The sequence below is a fragment of the Lindgomyces ingoldianus genome (assembly GCF_010093535.1).
Source record: "Lindgomyces ingoldianus strain ATCC 200398 unplaced genomic scaffold BDR25scaffold_11, whole genome shotgun sequence".
In the NCBI taxonomy this organism is placed as follows: Eukaryota; Fungi; Ascomycota; class Dothideomycetes; order Pleosporales; family Lindgomycetaceae; genus Lindgomyces; species Lindgomyces ingoldianus.
The window spans coordinates 1,432,820-1,451,267 of NW_022985172.1; the positions used below are offsets into that span (position 1 = coordinate 1,432,820).

At 52.5% G+C, this 18,448-nt stretch overlaps 7 protein-coding genes across 7 annotated transcripts; 3 read left to right on the top strand and 4 right to left on the bottom strand.

The window, feature by feature from the left end:
- Nucleotides 1–250: 250 nt before the first annotated feature.
- Nucleotides 251–2,988, bottom strand: BDR25DRAFT_333388 (uncharacterized protein). The gene is made up of 4 exons (XM_033692835.1): nucleotides 2,500–2,988; nucleotides 1,699–2,449; nucleotides 1,517–1,641; nucleotides 251–1,453 (listed from the first exon to the last, which is right to left on the bottom strand). The coding sequence occupies exons 1-4, from the start codon at nucleotides 2,953–2,955 to the stop codon at nucleotides 413–415; spliced, it is 2,373 nt and encodes a 790-aa protein (XP_033549467.1). The 5' UTR covers nucleotides 2,956–2,988; the 3' UTR covers nucleotides 251–412.
- A 130-nt stretch (nucleotides 2,989–3,118) lies between these two features.
- BDR25DRAFT_284180 (palmitoyltransferase swf1) lies at nucleotides 3,119–4,447 on the top strand (the record flags this gene model as incomplete). The annotated part of the gene is made up of 2 exons (XM_033688104.1): nucleotides 3,119–4,142; nucleotides 4,230–4,447. 2 exons carry the CDS (start codon nucleotides 3,119–3,121, stop codon nucleotides 4,445–4,447), a joined length of 1,242 nt encoding a protein of 413 aa, XP_033549468.1.
- A 1,136-nt stretch (nucleotides 4,448–5,583) lies between these two features.
- BDR25DRAFT_353664 (uncharacterized protein) lies at nucleotides 5,584–6,747 on the bottom strand (the record flags this gene model as incomplete). The annotated part of the gene is made up of 10 exons (XM_033695198.1): nucleotides 5,584–5,613; nucleotides 5,651–5,699; nucleotides 5,743–5,789; nucleotides 5,817–5,909; nucleotides 5,977–5,995; nucleotides 6,166–6,212; nucleotides 6,293–6,314; nucleotides 6,373–6,562; nucleotides 6,592–6,645; nucleotides 6,702–6,747. The coding sequence occupies 10 exons, from the start codon at nucleotides 6,745–6,747 to the stop codon at nucleotides 5,584–5,586; spliced, it is 597 nt and encodes a 198-aa protein (XP_033549469.1).
- Nucleotides 6,669–7,767, top strand: BDR25DRAFT_341970 (uncharacterized protein). Its single transcript, XM_033693659.1, has 3 exons — nucleotides 6,669–6,888; nucleotides 7,156–7,276; nucleotides 7,446–7,767. The coding sequence occupies exons 1-3, from the start codon at nucleotides 6,778–6,780 to the stop codon at nucleotides 7,616–7,618; spliced, it is 405 nt and encodes a 134-aa protein (XP_033549470.1). The 5' UTR covers nucleotides 6,669–6,777; the 3' UTR covers nucleotides 7,619–7,767.
- A 362-nt stretch (nucleotides 7,768–8,129) lies between these two features.
- BDR25DRAFT_284183 (uncharacterized protein) lies at nucleotides 8,130–13,542 on the bottom strand (the record flags this gene model as incomplete). The annotated part of the gene is made up of 3 exons (XM_033688105.1): nucleotides 13,196–13,542; nucleotides 12,875–13,121; nucleotides 8,130–12,826 (listed from the first exon to the last, which is right to left on the bottom strand). Exons 1-3 carry the CDS (start codon nucleotides 13,235–13,237, stop codon nucleotides 8,130–8,132), a joined length of 4,986 nt encoding a protein of 1,661 aa, XP_033549471.1. The 5' UTR covers nucleotides 13,238–13,542.
- Nucleotides 13,543–13,817: 275 nt separating this feature from the next.
- Nucleotides 13,818–16,246, top strand: BDR25DRAFT_341972 (WD domain-containing protein). The gene is made up of 2 exons (XM_033693660.1): nucleotides 13,818–14,077; nucleotides 14,127–16,246. The coding sequence occupies exons 1-2, from the start codon at nucleotides 13,861–13,863 to the stop codon at nucleotides 16,205–16,207; spliced, it is 2,298 nt and encodes a 765-aa protein (XP_033549472.1). The 5' UTR covers nucleotides 13,818–13,860; the 3' UTR covers nucleotides 16,208–16,246.
- A 213-nt stretch (nucleotides 16,247–16,459) lies between these two features.
- On the bottom strand, nucleotides 16,460–18,129 carry BDR25DRAFT_302742 (cytochrome b5). The gene is made up of 3 exons (XM_033689861.1): nucleotides 17,603–18,129; nucleotides 17,327–17,453; nucleotides 16,460–17,066 (listed from the first exon to the last, which is right to left on the bottom strand). The coding sequence occupies exons 1-3, from the start codon at nucleotides 17,716–17,718 to the stop codon at nucleotides 16,905–16,907; spliced, it is 405 nt and encodes a 134-aa protein (XP_033549473.1). The 5' UTR covers nucleotides 17,719–18,129; the 3' UTR covers nucleotides 16,460–16,904.
- Between the last annotated feature and the right edge of the window lie 319 nt (nucleotides 18,130–18,448).

The following is an 18,448-nucleotide window of genomic DNA, read 5'->3' on the forward strand; positions in this document are numbered from 1 at the left end:
AGGAAAGAACGGGTAGCGGAGATATGACCTTACTCATTTACAGAAATATATATATATATCATGGAGTTCACCTATCCCAGACCTTTTCGAATTGCGGGAAAACATGCAAAATGGGGGAAACGAGTATTAGGAGGCCCGTTGGCCGCAGAGCTGAACGTCCGACTTTCAGGTCTAGCACTTTCAAATGATGGGAGGATGTAGCGAAGTATGAATTACTTTTCGAAGCGCATCATTTCGAATACAGTGATCACTTCAAAGCACGTCTTAGGCGGTTAAGTCCCATACACCACACACGCATACAACTCACATAATTCCACTCCTAGCCCAAGCCCTCCGAGCACCGGATGCTGAGGACCGATGAAATTCACCACCAACCTCTCTTCCCCCTTGCTACAATTCTCCCAACCATCAGCTACCTCTTCCGTCTCGCCTGTTCCAAAAACCTCAACCTCTCCGTAATTCCCCCCCATCCATCACACGTATGCTTCCTCTCCAACTCTGCCAGGGCAACCCCATCCCCACCTTCCACATTCTCATCATCCTCCTTACTCCACACGCCCCTACGATCCGGCAACGGCTTGTCGTCTTTCCATGCATCCAGGACCTCCATCGCAAGAAGCGGGCGACAACGCGTGTGTTTCAGTGCCGCGGCGATTTCGGCATCCGTGAAGCCCTCACCATGCTGTTCTGAGAAGAACTCGTCGATTTCGACCGCATCGAGCGGGGGATCAGGGTCTCCGGACCCTGCTGATGAGGCTTCGGAAGGTGCGGTTGAGGGTTCGCGGGGACAGGGGACAGGGGCGAAGGCGTGGGAGTGGGGTTCGCTAGTGGAGTTGATAGAGTGACGGAATTCGCGTAGGGAGTGGGAGGCTGATATTGAGTTAACGTGTCTGGTTAGGGGGGAGGCTTGTATCGATGGGCTTGGACTTCGAGATTCAGGTTGTGGTTTTGGGAGAGCGGTGAATGAGAGTCCTTGGGTGGGTGAAGAGAGAATGGCCTGGGTATTGAAGGCGGCCGGTTTGTGGCGGGGAGCTCGTGGTGTTGGTGTGTTGGAGGGTAATTGGTCGGAAAATACTGGCCTAAGAGCTTGCGTGTCAGGAGGCATTTGGACGTCATCACATTCGGTAGTGGGGGTTGGTCTATCAGGATCATAAAGTTCTTCGTCTTCCTCTGTGATGTCTTGGGTCCGAAGTTCGGCTTGGATTATGTCTTCCGTGTTGTAATCCTTTGGTTGGGGCTGGTTTTCCATGTCCTGAGAAGACGAAGAGCCTTCGCCCGAAGAGATTTCGAGCGGCTTAATCTGTGTCCCTAATCCTTGAGCTGGCTTAGGATGTCCCCGTTTAGTAAGCGGGGAGCTCAGCTGCTTTTGTCGCTTGGATGGGTGAGGTGACGAATTGTGCTCCTCTGGAGGTTCATCTAGCTCGTCCTCAAGAGCACGTATCCGTTTCATTGCCTTCTCGTACGCCTTAGCAAGATACTGTGGGGTTTCTGGCAGTATGGTTGACGACGATCGTACCTGTGGCGAGAGTTTATTCTCGATCTCGAAGCGCTTTCGGTCAGCAGCTTCCATGGTGAGGTATGGTGCTTTGTCTTCTTCTGAGAGCGCTTTGTACCAAGGATGTAGAATTTCGTGAAGGCCAACTTGACGAGACCGTTAGCAAAGTGAAGTGAATGTATTTTTATTTCTATAGTACTGACCATAATCAAGTCCTGGTTTATCCTCCCACACAACCCATTTCCTCTCTCTCGCGAAGAATTGATATGCGGTGGCGACGGCCTTCCCTTTCCGGGTTTTGAGGAATTTCTCAATAAGAGCATCTTCCGAACTAGCTTCACCTTGTTCTAGGACTGCTTTCGAGCTGCCGGCTTGAGATGTCGACGGACCCGACATTTCTGCCTCTGCCTCTGCCTCTTCTCCTTTCTCTTTGCTCTCCCTTGCCTGCCTCTCGATGAATTCGTTTTTAATCTTTTCTCGCTTCCATTCTGGATCTTGCTTCCACTGTGGAAGCACCACCTTCTCAAAGTATTGCTTCCATTGGTCAGCAGTCTGCGTGGTTCCACCTGCCCAACCCTCCCAAGCGGTAAGATATTCTGCGATAGTAACGCTGCTGATGAGATGTACATTGGCATAGAGGTCCTCCCAATCCCGCTTGCTAAACAGTGCTTCTAAGTCGTCAACGGCGGGGTCATGATTTCTTCCGCTTGGGTCGGCGAGGGTTGTTTGCTCGGGAGAAGGTTGATCCTTCCTGGCTTGATGCTTTCTGGTTTTACGCTGAGCGGGCTTCTTCCCCTTCTCGGGGGATGTTCGGTCTGGAGGCATTTGTCCAGCCGATTGATCTGAAGGAGGCGAGGGAGGCGCATTCTCAGGAATGTTGAATGCTGACGGAGGTCTATCGCGCAGCTGCTTGATATAGCGGTCACGCCAGGACTGCCACGTATGGCGGGGGTTCTGGAATAGTCAGGACATGCATGTGAAAGACATTTGAACGATAAGCGCACCCTTGCTTCCAGCTGCTTGTATAGCTCATTCCCGGCGTCCGAGCCGCCCTGCTTCAAGTGGTCCTGGACCCACCTGTACAGCACTCTGTCGTCTTCGGCTGTGTACGACGTCCGTACCCCCTTCGAAGGCCTAATCGAACCCGCGTCGCGTGCCTTGCCTATCGGTGGTCCTGCAGGATACTTCTCCGGGTCGTCAAGCTCGCCCTTCTTGATTGATTTATCAAGGAACATGTACGATATGCTGCCTGGAGGACAGTCTTTCCGAAGATGGTCTGCAATCAGATAGTCGGCCAGCTTTTCTAGCATCACGACCTGGCCGCCGTTGCTCTTGATGAGATTCAGATAGTAGTTTCGCAATGGACAGCGCTGGGCGACCCAGAACTTCTTGCCGGCGAACAATTGCCCCTCGAGGTCTGCGCCATCAGCAACATCGTCGTAGACAATTGGCGCGGCCATGGCGGTGGTAGGAGGGTGATAGGGGCGTGGTGGGGTGTCGCCTGATCGGAGTTGAAAAGACTCAAGGCGCGCCTGTGACACGGTCGCACGTTGGAACGCGGGGACTTGGCGGTGGGACCTCACGGGAGCGTCAATGAAGGCGGGGCTTTGCTCCACTCATAAAATGGCCTTTGCTCGCAACATTGCCATCTTCACTGTTACTCTGTCACTTCTTGTCTTCATCGCTTTCTTCGGCCGCCTTCCTGCCTTCAGGTCCACGCCTATTGGTTTCCTCCATCGTTTACTCATCATTCACATCCCCTCCTCCCTCCGCAGCCTTGACCTCTACTTCACTAATGGACGCATTACGAGTGGTAGCTCCCGCTTGGGACACTACCTCATGTACGAGAAGCATCCTGTAGTCGTCATCTTCTTCCTCGGCCTCCTTACAGGTAGCACTGCCCTCTTCGTTCCTGTCATATGGTCCCGCCTACCACTCCACCACCAAATACTCATTCCCCTCATACTCCCGCTGCCCTACATCTTCACCTACCTAAGTGCGACAAGGAATCATCATGCATACATTACTGAGCTAAATCATGCGGCCCAAATGCGATGCTATCCCTATGACAGGATACTGTATTATCCAGGGAACCCATGCCAAACGTGTCTGTTCATCAAGCCCGCGAGGAGTAAACACTGCAGTATCTGCAAGATGTGTGTTGCGCGGATGGACCACCACTGTATATGGGTAAACAACTGTCTCGGACGGGGAAATTACAGATGGTTCCTCGCCCTCCTGCTCTCCACAGGTACCCTGCTCGCGTACGGTGCCTATCTAGCCTACATGATCATTTCCCCCCTCGCAAAAGACCACTACGAAACATATGAACACTGGTATAAATACGAACTAGATCCCACGGCAGATCCTTCGAGTTGGCTTACATACCTGGACATGAAACTCCACTACTTTCTCATGTTTACTAGCATCTACCTCGAGGAAGGCGGTCTCCGCGCCTCAGGTGTTGGGCTCCTTGCTCTCCTCACCTGGCCGCTTCCACTCGCACTCTTCGGCTACCATATCTACCTCATCTGGGTGGGCATGACCACCAACGAGAGCGGGAAATGGGCCGATTGGCGCGACGACATGAACGATGGCGTTGTATTCCTCGGACAACGTCGTCAGGATACCTTGCAATCCATCTACCGTGTCCAACCCAAGCCGACCCATCCCGACAACCAGAATGGACGGGGAACTTCATCAGCATCTGCATCACCGATTCCCACCCTACCAGAGACTCTGCCAGAGGAAGAAGAACCACGAACGACATGGCCACTGGAAAGCCGGCATATTCTGGTCCGTACGATGAATGGCGAGCCGCCGCAAAATCTGCCGAGCAGGATTCGATCAGTCGCGAAGGAGGATTCGTTCCAGCGGGTATGGAGCTTGCGGGAGGTGGAGAATGTGTATGATTTAGGCTTCTGGGATAATTTCCGCGAGGCTTTGAAATGACATACTTTATTGTACTGTGTAAGGACGGGGCTCTGCACCACTCCGCTATCACAACCAAAATGGTGCGAATAATTAACCAACAGCTGATTTTTGCGTAAAACACAGTATATATGCCTTACATACTGTACTATACATAATGGATACAGGAATCCAGATCCAGGTGCATATTTGCATATTTGCAAGCATTCCTTTATTTAAGCGCCGCGTGGGTGGAGCAAAATCGAAATCTAAACAGTTCTGTACGGTAAAATATACTTATATCATGCTATTAATCTGTCCCACCTACCCAAAAGGCTCCTGCAGCTTTCTTCTCGTCTTCCAATATCTCTGCCACTGTGAGAGTTATCGAGCACATGTGTGGCCCAGGAGCTGCTCATTGATATTGGAATCCTGCTCAGTGTAAGTATAGTCGCGTTGAAGTGATGTTTACCCATCAGAATGACGGAGAGCATGACGTTGGGAAGCGGATGTCTTCAAAGCAGCAGCATAGAAAATATCGTAAGGTGAAATGTCCTTAATTACCGGACACACGCACGAGGTCGGAAGGGGTGGAAGGATCCAGACATACAGTACTCAACAGAAAAATTGGAGCCCATTTTGTGCTGGGGCTTGTTTTGCGAAGAGCAGTTTGGCTTGCGCCAGGGGATCTGCAGTGATTGTGCAAGCTAAAAGGAGACCGAGGGTGTGTCGGCTTTGGCGGCAGCCTATTCAATAGCATTGCACAGTCCTTGCTCCAGAAGCCAAACAAGCAGCAATTTCCAGCTGAGCAATCAACTCAATCCTTCCCAATCGTCCTTTGATAAGTCATTCTTCCCCTACCTTTGGGGCAGGAGGTTTTATGGGTCGTATCACTTCAAGCAGGGTAACGCCTCGCCTCGTGTCGCACCTCCTTCGCCTGCAGCACACATCTCCAATCTAAACTTCAAATTTTCTGTATCAGCCAGTATCCCACCGACGGTTTCTGGGTTACGCAACATTCATCTCTTCACAGCAGATGATAGATTCACCCACAGAACGTGGGCATCCTCCGCAGCCTCCCTTTTCATTGTAGTGCCATGGGTACTCAGAACCTTCGAGCTTCTCTATATAGTCGGCTGAGCACCTGAGATAAGGTCTTGCTGTAGCACTCTTTGAGGCTATTCTAAGTTGGTTAGCGCTGTCGTCTTCTGGCCGGATGGCCAGCAAGTCGCGTCGGCATCTGACGACTACACTGTACGGCTGTGAGGCAACGACAGGCTCTTTCCGTAGCACGCTTAAGGGACATTCTGACCAAGTTAATGCCGTTGCTTTCTCACTGGACGGCCAGCTGGTCGCCTCGGCATCTAGCGACAGCACTGTACGGCTATGAGAGGCAGCGACGAGGTCTTACCACTGCAAGCTTGAATGCCATTCTTACTAAATCAAGGCTGTAGCCTTCTCGCCGGACGGCCAGTTTCTTCAGACGGATAGGGGAGACATTCCTCTATCATTCCTTCCTTTAGAGGCTTAAATTATTTATTTTTTTTCAAATCAAAGAGTCTTCTAATCACTTTATCCAAGAACAGTGGACTACACAAAACCAACAACCTATGTTATGGCTTTCTTCTAAATGCCGACCAATCTGTACAGCCCTGTATAAAAATATAATTTATTTAGGGCATTCTTCTGTGCGTATAGCTTTCCTTAAGGCCAGTTTGAAATAGTTTTGTGCAGGCTTGTATTTTTGTCGGTTGGCTCACTCCTCTGGATGGCTACGCATCCGGTAGTGGGTCCCTTCTCTGCGTGGCTACGCACGCGGTAGGTGGTGGGCAGCTGTACGCTAAGCGTACAGCCTGTATACGAACACAGTTGTACCTACGTACGGACAATTTTATCTATTTCTTTGCCCCTTATGTCATCAAGGGAACCGGAGAGCAGTAAATATTTATATTGCAAGACAAAGCCACCTAACGATTGCAATCTTGAGCTGACTGAACGAATATCGATTCTGCTTCTGCTGGTAAGCATTGCTGTTCCTCCAAGCTTCTTCTACGAGTAGCTGCGAAGGCGTTGCGGGCAAAGTGTGTTGAATTTTTATTCGTTTTGGCGCGGGGTATCGTTCTTGTCGGCATGCAGGTTGATGAAACCGCGAACCGCCTAAAGGGTTCAAGATCGGCCCTGCATACACCGATCCAAAGGGTTCAGAAACCTGTCGTCTGCATAAATGACATCATTGCTCACTATTCCTCCACAACACCAGGCTTATATACATAAGTGAAGTACCTTTTGCGCTCACAATCTACCATATGCAACCTCGATAGCAATCGTACTCGTAAGATCATTGCAAATAGTCTTGTGAAAAACGAATCAAAATGTCTCGAGCCTTAACAAAGAATGAAGCACAGCAGCAGCAGGTGCAGCAACAGCGGCATTATCAGAGAGAGGTAGAGACGCAGGAACATCATGCCAGTGCTCAGGCTTCGGTATGGGAGATTAATTTTTCGGGTTTCCCAATCCCATATTCCCCTATTTCCATTCTTAGACAACGTGCATTATCATTCTAGCAAACTCTGAGGTCATGAATCCATCTTCGAGTTTTCGGTGCTATCCCATCATTCTTTTCTCCTCTCGACATAAACCTTCAAACTTCTTGCACCTTCTTCTACTCCCTCTTGCCCCCACTTTGTAAACCCTATCAGCCACATATCCAATATGATCGTTCCCACAGCCTCCTAACTCGATGATTCTAGGCCGGTCTAAACCTCAACATATTCGGCGCTCTCTCCGGTGCCTTCTCTTCGAAATCCAAGAAAACCACACACCAAAACGCCGACGGATCATCAGAGAGCGTGGAAGATAGATACGAGAACGGTAAACATGGTCCCCCGTACTTAAAAAAAACCCTACTCCATCCCCAAAACGCTCTTCCCTCCCCAAAGCTCCCATCCCCCAAAACTTAACATTCGCTTTTCTCCCTCGTTCTTCTCCCCTGTCCAACCCCCCTGCCGCAGCGGTCTGAAGAGGCTGATTTTATTCCTAGGTGTTGCAAACGGCTCTTTCGTAGGACACGGCCAAGCCTACGCCCAAGGCTCTGCTGTCGAAGGCACTCGAAAGCAGAAAGTGCGAGAGCTGGAGCAAGGACAGCAGAGACAGCAGGCACGGCAGATTAAGGGGAAGAAGGAGGTTGTAGATCATTTGGGTATTGAGGGATGAGATGAGATGAGATAGTAGTTGTGTTTAGATTGTAATGACTTCTAGGGAGGGATTTGAGTGAGTGATTTGGTAAGTAATGCAGGGTGTAATGTCAAAACAGAGGGTGCAGTATTGTAGATGACAATCTGAACTCGCTTTTTTATGGCGTCAAATCCAAAGATTGCCAGGCGTGCGTGGTACTGCGAGCATTGATACGACAATAGAGGCTGGTATGACTAGGCAACCTCGTCTTGATTCTCTCCGTGCTACGCAATACACAGAACACAGAACGGAACGCTCAGCTCAGAAACGTCCCACGACGGTTATCGAACGCCATGCTTCCATTTCACGTCATGTCATGCAATTCCGCACCATACCATAGCATATCCAAACACCGGTTCAAATCCAACCCAGATCAATCCCAAAAACAGAAACCAAAACACCTAATCCCAATCCTGAACCCCAAGCTTTAATCTAAACAATTCCAATTCCAAGCCAAAAACTCCTTTACTCCCATCTACTACTCCCCAAACTACTGCAAGCACTTTACTACGCCCCCCACGCCCCTCATCGCAGCCCCCACATGCCACGGCACGGTCCCTCCCCTCGTGCCCCTCATTCCCTTCAATCTGGCCAACAGCCCCAACGCCCGAAACTGTGCCAACACTTCCTTCAGCAGATTCTCGGCCGTAGCGCGACTCTGTGCCGTAGGCGTCCACATTAAACTCGTACTACTCCTCTCAGGTATGCCTGCTCCAGAGGTATTCGGTGGATTGGAGTTAAGATGAGGGTTAGAGGTGTTGGATGTGAGGTTAGTGCCACCAGGACTTACGCCCTCGGCGCCACTAGCGCTAGGCGGAAACGGGGACTGCGCAGCGCGTGTACTACCGACAGCGCCGACCCAGAGAATATTAACGCCCACAACAATCGGCCCGCGTTCCGGGTCCGGGATCTCCCCTCCCTGTGTAGTTCTTCTGGATGTGGAGTACGTCTCCCCTCGTTTGACGAGTAGTCCGCTGATAAGACATGGGCGGAATTCGACTGTAGAATTGGAGTTATGTAGGCGGTGGCTGAGGATAACACCCCAGCTTTCGTCCGTCACGTTGATGAGGCGCGCTTCCGGGTCGTTAGATGGGTCGTTTGTAGAGTCCGATGGTGTAGCTGCGGGCGTGAGGCCGGGGTGATCGGGAGAGAGACCCCCGGCGGCTTGTGGTGTGGATCCAGGTGTGTTTGAGCTAAGATGTTGTGCCGTTGCTGAATTCGCGTTACTAGTCAAAGAATTGGGCGTCGGTATCGTGGGTGTAAACCTCAGCGGAGGCTTCGTATCCACAGTCAGTAATGTTATAAACAGATTTAGTTGCGTAGGACACGAGGCCAAAAACACCCAAGTCTCTAGTTCTTCTCTTTCCATAACTCCTGCTTTGGCGATGCAGACACGCCACGTCACTCTCCTTGCCTGCAAGATCTCAACAGTCGTTTGCCATATTTCCTTTGCGATTTCGCCGAACACACGTGTGCCGAGGTTGTATGAGACCACGGCTTGCGATTTCCCACAGCTGTCGGTCCATGCAGCTGTGATCCAGGTCCCGTCGAGACTGATGGCATATCCAAGATGAATATACGAGTTCTCGCGGAGAAGATCTTGTGGCGGCTCAGCATTCAACTTGAAGGGAATGGTTCGGGGTATAGCTTCTTCGAGCTGGAAGGACGGGGCCGTGTAGATGGTGAGGGGAGTCTTGTCTTCGCTGGGGGCGCTTGGCGGACAGCGGTCGTAAACCTCGCGCGCAAGGCTGGTGTATGTACTGGAATCCAGGACAACTGGTACATCGAAGGATGCAATGTACTTAATCGGAATGATTTGGAGAACGAGATCGGGCTTTGGCGGAAGCTCAGATCCAGGTCTACTAGCTGAGACTTGGCCATATGCTTGGAATAAGGACCAAAAGGCAGAGCAGAGCTCCCACAAAGCGGATGGGCTCTCGAAAGGGTCTATCATGTAGATGACGAAAGCATTAATCTTTTGATGCCCCTTCTCTCTCATCTGTGCATGCTTGACGGCAAGAAGTTTTCCAAGCTGGGTGCATGTCTCACGTAGGACTCTGAAAGCAGCGCGCGCTGATGTTGGTCCGTTGATTGTGCAAGGCACAAGTCCCCCCTCATACTCCGGTACTGTTTGGATCCTGGTATGATTCCCAAACTTGCAGCTTTCGTATGCAATCTGAATGTTGACGAGGAAGCTCTCCAGACAGGATGTTAAGGAATGGCTTTGGGGATAAATGCAGAAAGCAACAACGTTCTTGGCCGGATTGCATGGAGCCAGCCCCAGAGGTTCCCAAAATGAAAGAGCTGGAGGCAGAAGGTCCCATAGGGTATCAGCGCGGCGGACTCTTATATGAGGAGAGGGTATTTGGTAGATGAGATGGCCTGGTGACGCTGATCCATCTGTCTGCGCATTCATTCTGCGTGGTGCAGGTCTTGGCTGCCCCTTAGATTGCTGCGGAAGATCAGGGAAGACATCCTGGACAGATGCCAGACTCAGGACATTGCAATCGGCAGCTTTGGGGAAAATGGTCTTGACAACAGCGGTTGCTTTCGTTTCTGAACAAGTTCGATCGAGGTGGGGTGTAGTGTCGGTGGAACTCCCCTCATGAAGAATATCCAGCGTGGCTGAAACAATCTGATCGGTGACTATCTGAGCCACGGCTATGCTATCCTTAGGGCTCAGTGGCTTCTCGTCGGGAAAGTCGGCTTGTAAATCAGGCTGAGATGTGGGCGTATCTGGCATGGAGGGAATTATAGGAGAGAACGCAGGGACATCATTGCGGGCGACTGCCAGCGGCAACTCAGCTGGAGCCGGTACGTATGCTAGGCACCAGTCTGAGGGATTCGGTTCGAACCACGCCAAACAGCTCTCATCGGTTTGGAGGCTAGCAATATCCTGCATATCTCCCCCAAATGACTCGGCAAATGAAGTGGCTGACATGGGAGTGGCATCCCCATCCGTGGGTAATTTTCTCTTCCCTGGAAAATAGAGACCGGCGGATAGTGGCTCAGGCGCAGTAGAAACCATATCCTCGGGCTCATCTTCGGGCGTGGATGGCGTCTCACTCGACGAGTCTGAGAGATCACTTTCATCCAGGACTACCGTCTTCAGTTCCACAATGCTTTTCGCCGAGGCCATGCCAATGGCATGGCGAAGTTTGGTGAGCAATGGGAGTTCCCTAAGGCTAGCAGGACGTTTTGTTGGCTCTTTCGAAACACTGGTTTCTTTGGGCTTTCTGAGAGGGAAGCTGAACCGGCCCTCGTGGTATTTCGCATCTGAGAGACTCATCTTGCGATTGAAACTTACTGGGTCGAAGATACTGTCCCTATGCCGACTAGTGATTTGTTGTTTCGGAGTCTGGAATCTAAGTTTCTCCTTGGGAGACGGCAGTAGTTTTTGCTGAACAAGATGCGGACTGAGTGGAGGGCTGGGTTCGAGTTTCACTGATATGATAGAAGGGTCGGTAGATTGCGTAGGTTGTGAAATGGGTTGCTCAGCTTGGGCCCCGGGTTGGGGGGCTTGTTCATCGGCCTGCGTTTCGATTTTCACTTGGCTGTTGGGCTGATTGGAAGGACGGGGCGCTGCGGCAAGAGCATCATCGAGCGCAGTCATTGGATCCGACATTTCCTCTTTAATGTCGGCATCGGGCAAAGACGATGTTTCGGGGTCCTTTCCGGCCTTCTCTTGGGATGGGGGTTTGCTATCCGGCGCTGCCGAGCTACCCAACATATCCACGTCTTCATTCTCATCCGGCTCGTCAAAGAAATTGAAGTCGGCATCTGTAATGTCGTTGCCACCAAACCCATCCTCGTCCAAATCTTCGAAAAGATCATCGTTTCCGCCGTGAAGCGTAGAACTAAACGGGTCGAACGGTAGCGGGAGCTCGGGTGAGGCCACAGGAAGCTGCTGTGTATCTGTGGGGATATGGTCGTGTGGACCGGAGAGGTTTATAGCTGGATTGCTACCGCTGGGAACTAGGATAGTATTGGGAGCAGCTCCTGGAATAGCAGCATTATCGCTGCTTGGCATTCCTACACCAGGAGCCACACCGTCTGGGGGTGTCGGGTACACGCCGCTAACGGCCTGTAAGTCGCCATATGTACCCGTTCGAGAATTCAAAGGTGATGAGGGAAGCAGGCCATGACTGTCACCTTTTAGTTGGGCAGCCTCTTCTTCGGCCTTTTGAGCTTTGCGACGAGCTTCGAGAGCTTTGTCCCTTTCCGGTTTGCCCATGAACCATTGTTGAGCAACGTCTATTGGATCTCGAAAGCCGCTTGAATAATTTGTTTCATACCAATCAAGGGTGGTGTCTTTCTGCGGTATCCGGGCGGTATCCGGGACATCTCCAGCACTGGACAGCTCGTCATAGAAGAAGCAAAGCGCTCGTGGCCATAACACCTCTCTTGCTTGTCCTCCGGGAGCGGGACTCGACGCTGCGAATTGATTTGAACGTGCGATGCGGATTTTCACCCATGACGTCTTTTCCTCCAAGTCTGGTATTGAATAACCCTTCCATTTCAACCAGCGCGTGACCAAGGACTTCCACCGTTCAATGCTTTGCTCCACCGGACCAATTCTGACGCGCTTCCGTTGCCCTCGTTGGCTGACATCTTCCGCGGCAACATCTGGAAAGCTCTCAAAGCCGACAATTTTGGCCAGGAGACCATTGGGGGCCACACGCACGCATCTCCCAACAAACTGCTTCTGCGCCTCTTCGGAATTGATTCCATCCAAACGGTGAATTTCAGCCTTCGACACGGAGAAGATAGATATAACGAGCGTGCCTGAACTCGTCCAGTACACGTTGACGTTAGTTAGGCAGAAGGGCATGCCTGAAGAGTTAGATGGGTCTTGATCAGGGTCTTGCTGGGCTGCGGGCATCGATAGCAATGTTCTATAATTCAGAGCGATCGCCTTGTGATCCCTCACCATATAGAAAGATATCAAAGCAACGACAGAAGACGTGAACAGCTCATAAATAGCATAACTATCATGTTGCAGCTGCTGGTCCAACGGCTGGGCAGCCTGGGGGGTGCCCTGAGCTCCACGCCCATTTCCGCCCAGAAAGCCCGGCCCTTTCAGCGCGCCTGGAGTTAATGGAGAATTCGAAGAAGGGGTGCTTGAAGTGACGTTGCGCATGGGAGGGCGGGCTAGCTCGGAAGCTTTCATCACACCCGATTGCTCCGCTGAGGGATGATTAGTTAGGGAAAGCGTAGATGGGGGGTACTGCCCACCTTGGAAGTCGTATCCTGGTAGGACAGGAAGAGCGAGGGGCGTTTGGCCGGCCTTGTCGGCGGTAGTGGCGCGGAAGAACCACAGCAGCGATTTGGATGCATCTTGAACGACCAAATGCTGACCCTGCCTGAACTCTGCCTCGACCGCATGCAAGTCCTCAGCCGGGCTTCTATCGACTAGGCTCGGCGAGGCATCTGTATTTCGGGTAACTGAAAAGGCTTGAAATGCGACTGCCTCGAAGTCTCCCTGACGGACGTTGTTAGCAGGATGCAGCGCGTAGAATGCAGGCGCGACCGGGACGGGAGGGGGCGAGAACGTACGATAGCTTGCGCATTCGTTATGCAGGTCTTGAGAAATTCCATTCCAGAGGAGGGTCCACTCTATGGAACGCTCAAGTGGTACTGTCGTCGAAAATGCACGCCGGACACTGCGCTGTGAATCTTCATCAACCGCGCTCTTTCTGGTGCGCGACGCGACGAGCGAAGCTAGGGGACGATGCGCGGGATGGCAAGGGCCGGCGACGTCGTGGGCGTGTTTATGAAGGACGCATGGCAGGATGGGGAGGTGGTGGAGGAGGAGGGTCGCCGTTGGAGCATATTGTTCAACCTGCTCAACCCGACGGCAGATGGGGGGGGGGAGGGTGGCTCGGGAGCCCAAGCGCAGCCCAGGGACAGGGAACAGCCTCGCGGGTTGGGTGCCGGGCGCGATAAATGTACGGCGCCGTGGTGTGGGCGAGAACGCGGCGGGAAGGTGCGTTCCAGGCACAGGGTCGAAGCCTGAGGTGTTGTGGAGCGGTGCAGGCGAAAGCAGAGCAGGCAGCCCACGCGTGGTGGTCGGCAGTCGGCGGTTCGGGGGCGGTGTCGACAATTCATCTCAGCCCTACCCGACCCGGCCCCAGAGAAACTTTTATTCAAAATTTCACTTTTCACTTTTCACTTTTCACTTCATCAACGCATTTCCAAATGTGCCCCATGTCGCCGCCACGATGAAGATTTCCAACCACGCGGCAGTGCCCGTCTACACCATCTCCGGCTCGAACACCGCCCGTCCACTTCCGGACTGGCTGATTCGGAAACGGAAGCGAAGCCTCAAGCAAGATCCCGAATTCGCCAACCGCGTCGAGCTCCTCCAGGACTTTGAGTTTGAGGAGGCCAGCTCCTGTGTGCGCGTGAGCGATGACGGCGACTGGGTGATGAGCACAGGCGAGCTTATTCAGACCCAAACTGTAAAAATTGTTTCTAACCTGTCCAGGCACCTACAAGCCGCAAATCCACACCCATTATCTGCCTCACCTGTCCCTTTCCTTTGCCCGTCATACCAATTGCTTGAACGAGACGTTCCTTCTGCTTTCGTCTGACTACACCAAATCCCTCCATCTCCAGGCCGACCGCTTTCTCGAATTCCACACCGCTGGCGGACTGCACTATTCTACCCGCATTCCCCGCTATGGAAGGGACCTCATATACGACAGGCATTCCGCCGAGGCGCTTGTCCCAGCAGTCGGTGTCAACGGCGACGGATGCGGAGAAGTCTTCCGTCTCAACTTGGAGGTTGGCCGCTTCATGAAAGCATACGAAGTCGACGTGGGCAGCGACGACCTCTTGACCACTAGCGTCGGCGCGCTCCAGGGCGGAATCAGTACAGGCAGCGTAAATACGGGCTCAATAGCAGAAGCCAGCCACAACCTCCTAGCCTTCGGGACCTCCCTCGGCAACGTAGAATTTTGGGACGCGCGATCTCGAAACCGCGTTGGGATCCTATCCGCACCCCACAACGTCATAGACGGCCGCTCCGAAATCACTGCCCTGCAATTCCACCGCTCGGGACTCGAACTCGCCACAGGAAACTCTAATGGCCTTGTCCACCTCTATGATTTACGATCTCCAGTCCCGCTACTGAAGAGAGACCAAGGCTATGGTTTCCCCATCAAAAACATCATCTACCTAAACTCTGGCACTTCCTCCCGCGCGCAAACGTCCACCCCCAAAATACTCACCTCCGACAAACGCATCATCAAGATCTGGGACCCTTCCACCGGCACGCCCTGGACATCCGTCGAACCAGCTGTCGACCTCAATCACGTAGAATGGTGTCGCGACAGCGGCATGCTGCTGACCGCCAACGAAGGGAAATCCCAACATGCATTCTTCATCCCACAGCTAGGCCCCGCGCCAAAATGGTGCGCCTTCCTGGACAACATTGTTGAGGAAATGGCAGAGAGCCCCGACGACCCCAATGCCTTTGGTGGGGGGGCAGCTTCTACTGTGGGTGAAGTCTATGACAACTTCAAATTCCTAACCGCACCACAACTCCGCCAATTAAATCTGGATCATCTAGTGGGCACGACGAGCCTTCTAAGGCCGTATATGCATGGGTATTTTGTTGCGCAGAAATTGTACGAGGAGGCGAGGTTGATATCGAATCCGGATCTGTGGCACGAGCAGCGAGCGAAAAGCATACAGGAGAAAATCGCGAAAGAAAGGGAAAGTAGGATCCGTGGGAATAAAAGTGTCAAGGTTAAGGTTAATAGGAGGCTTGCGGAGAAAATGCTGGAGCGGGAGGAGAAGAATGAGAGAAGGAGGGCGAGGCGAGTATTGGAGAGAGGGGGGGATGACGATATGCTTGAGAGCGAGCATGCGCCGGCTGTTGGCGAGGCTGGCGTCGAAGGAGATGCAGAACCAGAAGGAAAGGAAGCCACTAGATCGACGGGGGGCGTCCTCAACGACCCTCGGTTCGCGCGCCTCTTCCAGGACGAAGACTTCGAGGTCGACGAAGCATCACACGAATTCCAGGCCATCAACCCAAGCACAAAGCTCCACATTCCAAAAGGCCTTACGGCCGTTGAGCAGGAGGCGTTGGACGATCCAAAGGACTCGAGTTCCGAAGACGACTCTTCCGCTGAAAGTGCCACCGAGCGGGCTAAAACACCTGCAAGAAAACAGCCTCTATCAGCAACAGCGCAAGTGCAAGACCCCTCCCGCATCTCCTCCTCCAACTACAAGAAATCCGGACACAGACCCCAACACCCACACTCCCACACAAACGCAAACACCCGCGCGCCGGCCCCGCAAATGCGCGTCTCTTCGTCAACCCGTAAGCCTCAGCGCAGGCAGGATGCAACATTCGGATCTCGTGTCTCAAAACTCAAGGACAAGAAACCGGCTTCGGGGAGCAGTAACACGACTGTGGTTGGGGAACGAGAGATTACGTTTGTGCCAGCGAAGAAAACTAAGAGGTCGGTTGGGGGAGAGGACGCGGCTTCTGGGCAGGGGCAAAGACATAACCGGAAGGATAGACGGAGTGCGAGCGGGAATGTGTTTAGGAAGATGTGATGTAGATGTGCGGTAGAGTGAATGTGAATGTGAAATATGATACCCTCTTTATTCTAGATCAGACGCTCTTGTGCCGTGTCTGCCTACTTGCCTGCCGAATCGTAAAGATCTCAGATTAGTCAGAAACCCCATCTCCAAAGGGCTACGAAACAGAAAGTGTATGGGTCCCCAAGGTCAATTCCAAGTCATAACGCACAACCTTAAAACAAGGAGAACTGAAGCAACGAGCATCTCACATAGCTGACCAAGGGACGGAGAAAAATATTGGTCTATTATGGGATCGGTAACAAGGCAACGACCGCATATGGCCGGACGCCGGGGAGAGTGACAGGCCTGCCATGATGTTTAGATAAATGTAGATAACCGTCAAATCCAAATGCCCCGCGAAGCTGAAAAGAAGGATCAAAATGGGAGACGGGCAGGGGGGAGAAAATCTGCATCCGCCACCTCACCCTTAACCACAGACGAATTACGTGCTTGTCATCACCATGTACACTACACGCAACAAACCTGCACAGACATCATCTCCTTTTGCAAGCCCTGATATCGAGAAAAGGTAACAAAGTTCAGGAGAAGACGTTGTCGTGCTGAGCTTGTCCCTCCTGCTTCCCTGCTCGCCCCTCTTCCTCTGACCTATGGTGGCTGATACAGACCAGACACCGTTACACATCGCATCATTGCCCCACAGTCGCAGCGCTCACTGGCTCTCCTGCTGTGATTGCAGATACTTGTACGCGCCGAAAGCAAGCACACCGCCGATGAGGATGATAGCATAGACACCAATACCCATGGAGGCCGAGTCGCTCGTTGTAACAGTCGAGCCTCCAGACTCGTATGTCTTTGGCTTAGGGTCACCCTCCTATATTCTCACAGTCAGTAAGCACTCCAATGTATTAGACGAGACAATTATGTACGGTCCTGCGGCATTGGCTGTGGGAGCGGAATTGTTCCGAGGCTGGCCAAATGTAATCCTCCTGGGCCCTCGGCCGATTGGGCGGAGCAGCGTCGGAGGTGAGCAAGCCGAGGGTGAGAGTGATAACGGGAGACGGATGAGGATTGTGAGAGCGGGGATGAGGATGGAGATGGAGATGCAGTTAGAGATGGAGAACTCGCATGTACCTTGCGCTTCAGTTTGCCGACGAGTAGGCCGTCGAGGATCTCACGGGCTTCGTCGCTGTGGCCCACGTCTTCGAAGGCTTCGGTTGCGTCCTGGCCGCCTACGTCGAGCAACACTTCTTCACCGCCACTGCATCGGAGTTAGCGGCTAGTACAGCAACTCACACAACGAATAGGTGGCAAGGGAATTGGGAAGCAGCGTTGGGTATCCACCCCACAATGGGGCTTCCGGGAGAATTTATGGAGCGAAGGGGGGGCCAGGCAGTTGTCACCACGTACGGATGCTCGTCAATGAAGCTCGACGCATTGTAGACCTTGTCATGAATAACAACGAAGAGATCCTTCTTAGTAGCATGCTCTGAGACATCGGAGTACGTATATTCCTTGTCGGCCATTGTGTCTCAAATTATCGTCCCTTAACTTGGGGTTGTTATTGTCGGTCAAAAACTTTGCAAGCGAGAGGCGGTGTAGAGGCAGACAGTAGCGTAGCGGGAGCTGGACGGCGCGGAGGGACGAGGTGAGGTGAGGGTGGAGAGGAGGCAGGAGGGTGAGATGGAGGAAAAGGTGTTGATAGTTTAGCAGGTGTTGAGGGTTCGGTAACAGACAATTCAGACGGTCTGATACGGTGCCGTGTCGAACCACCGAGAATATGCCGGAGTTCCCGAATGGGAAAGTAAGACCCTGATTCGTGTGGGGGAGGGGAGGGGGGGAGACTGGAGGAGAACTTTTACAGCGGGGGTTGTGCGCAACGGTTCGAGACTGCGAATACGTTTGAAGACACGTTGCTCTCTTTAAACATTCATTCCCCCACCACTGGGTTTTCTTCACGGGAATGTGGTAGTCATACGTGCCGGATTTCAACTACTCCGTGGAACCCGCGCATCACCGAAGTTACACAGGCGTCGGGTATCATCACCCACTTTTCCCTGTGACGCATTTAGGCCTCACGGCATGTCTGTCTGCATCGAATGATCTAGTTGAGAAATACCTACTCCGCGTCCCGGCCGTTTGCAGCCAGATGTCGTCCACATGAGTGTGCGGGGAAGGCCGGCAGTGGGTAGTTGACACCCCGAATCATCTCCGATGTTGAGTGAACGGCTTCAGGGTCCGGCAGCCCTCTGATAC

Bases quoted from the DNA above. Each gene is read 5' to 3' on its own strand.
- BDR25DRAFT_333388 (XM_033692835.1), bottom strand. From the start codon at position 2,955: ATGGCCGCGCCAATTGTCTACGACGATGTTGCTGATGGCGCAGACCTC. The intron at 2,450-2,499 runs GTGCGCTTATCG...TGACTATTCCAG, and splicing joins ACAAGCAGCTGGAAGCAAGG to AACCCCCGCCATACGTGGCA. The intron at 1,642-1,698 runs GTCAGTACTATA...GGTCTCGTCAAG, and splicing joins TAAACCAGGACTTGATTATG to TTGGCCTTCACGAAATTCTA.
- BDR25DRAFT_341970 (XM_033693659.1), top strand. From the start codon at position 6,778: ATGTCTCGAGCCTTAACAAAGAATGAAGCACAGCAGCAGCAGGTGCAG. The intron at 6,889-7,155 runs GTATGGGAGATT...CGATGATTCTAG, and splicing joins ATGCCAGTGCTCAGGCTTCG to GCCGGTCTAAACCTCAACAT. The intron at 7,277-7,445 runs GTAAACATGGTC...TTTTATTCCTAG, and splicing joins GGAAGATAGATACGAGAACG to GTGTTGCAAACGGCTCTTTC.
- BDR25DRAFT_341972 (XM_033693660.1), top strand. From the start codon at position 13,861: ATGAAGATTTCCAACCACGCGGCAGTGCCCGTCTACACCATCTCCGGC. The intron at 14,078-14,126 runs GCGAGCTTATTC...TAACCTGTCCAG, and splicing joins CGACTGGGTGATGAGCACAG to GCACCTACAAGCCGCAAATC.
- BDR25DRAFT_302742 (XM_033689861.1), bottom strand. From the start codon at position 17,718: ATGGCCGACAAGGAATATACGTACTCCGATGTCTCAGAGCATGCTACT. The intron at 17,454-17,602 runs GTACGTGGTGAC...ACTCCGATGCAG, and splicing joins AGCTTCATTGACGAGCATCC to TGGCGGTGAAGAAGTGTTGC. The intron at 17,067-17,326 runs GTACATGCGAGT...GTGAGAATATAG, and splicing joins TCGGCAAACTGAAGCGCAAG to GAGGGTGACCCTAAGCCAAA.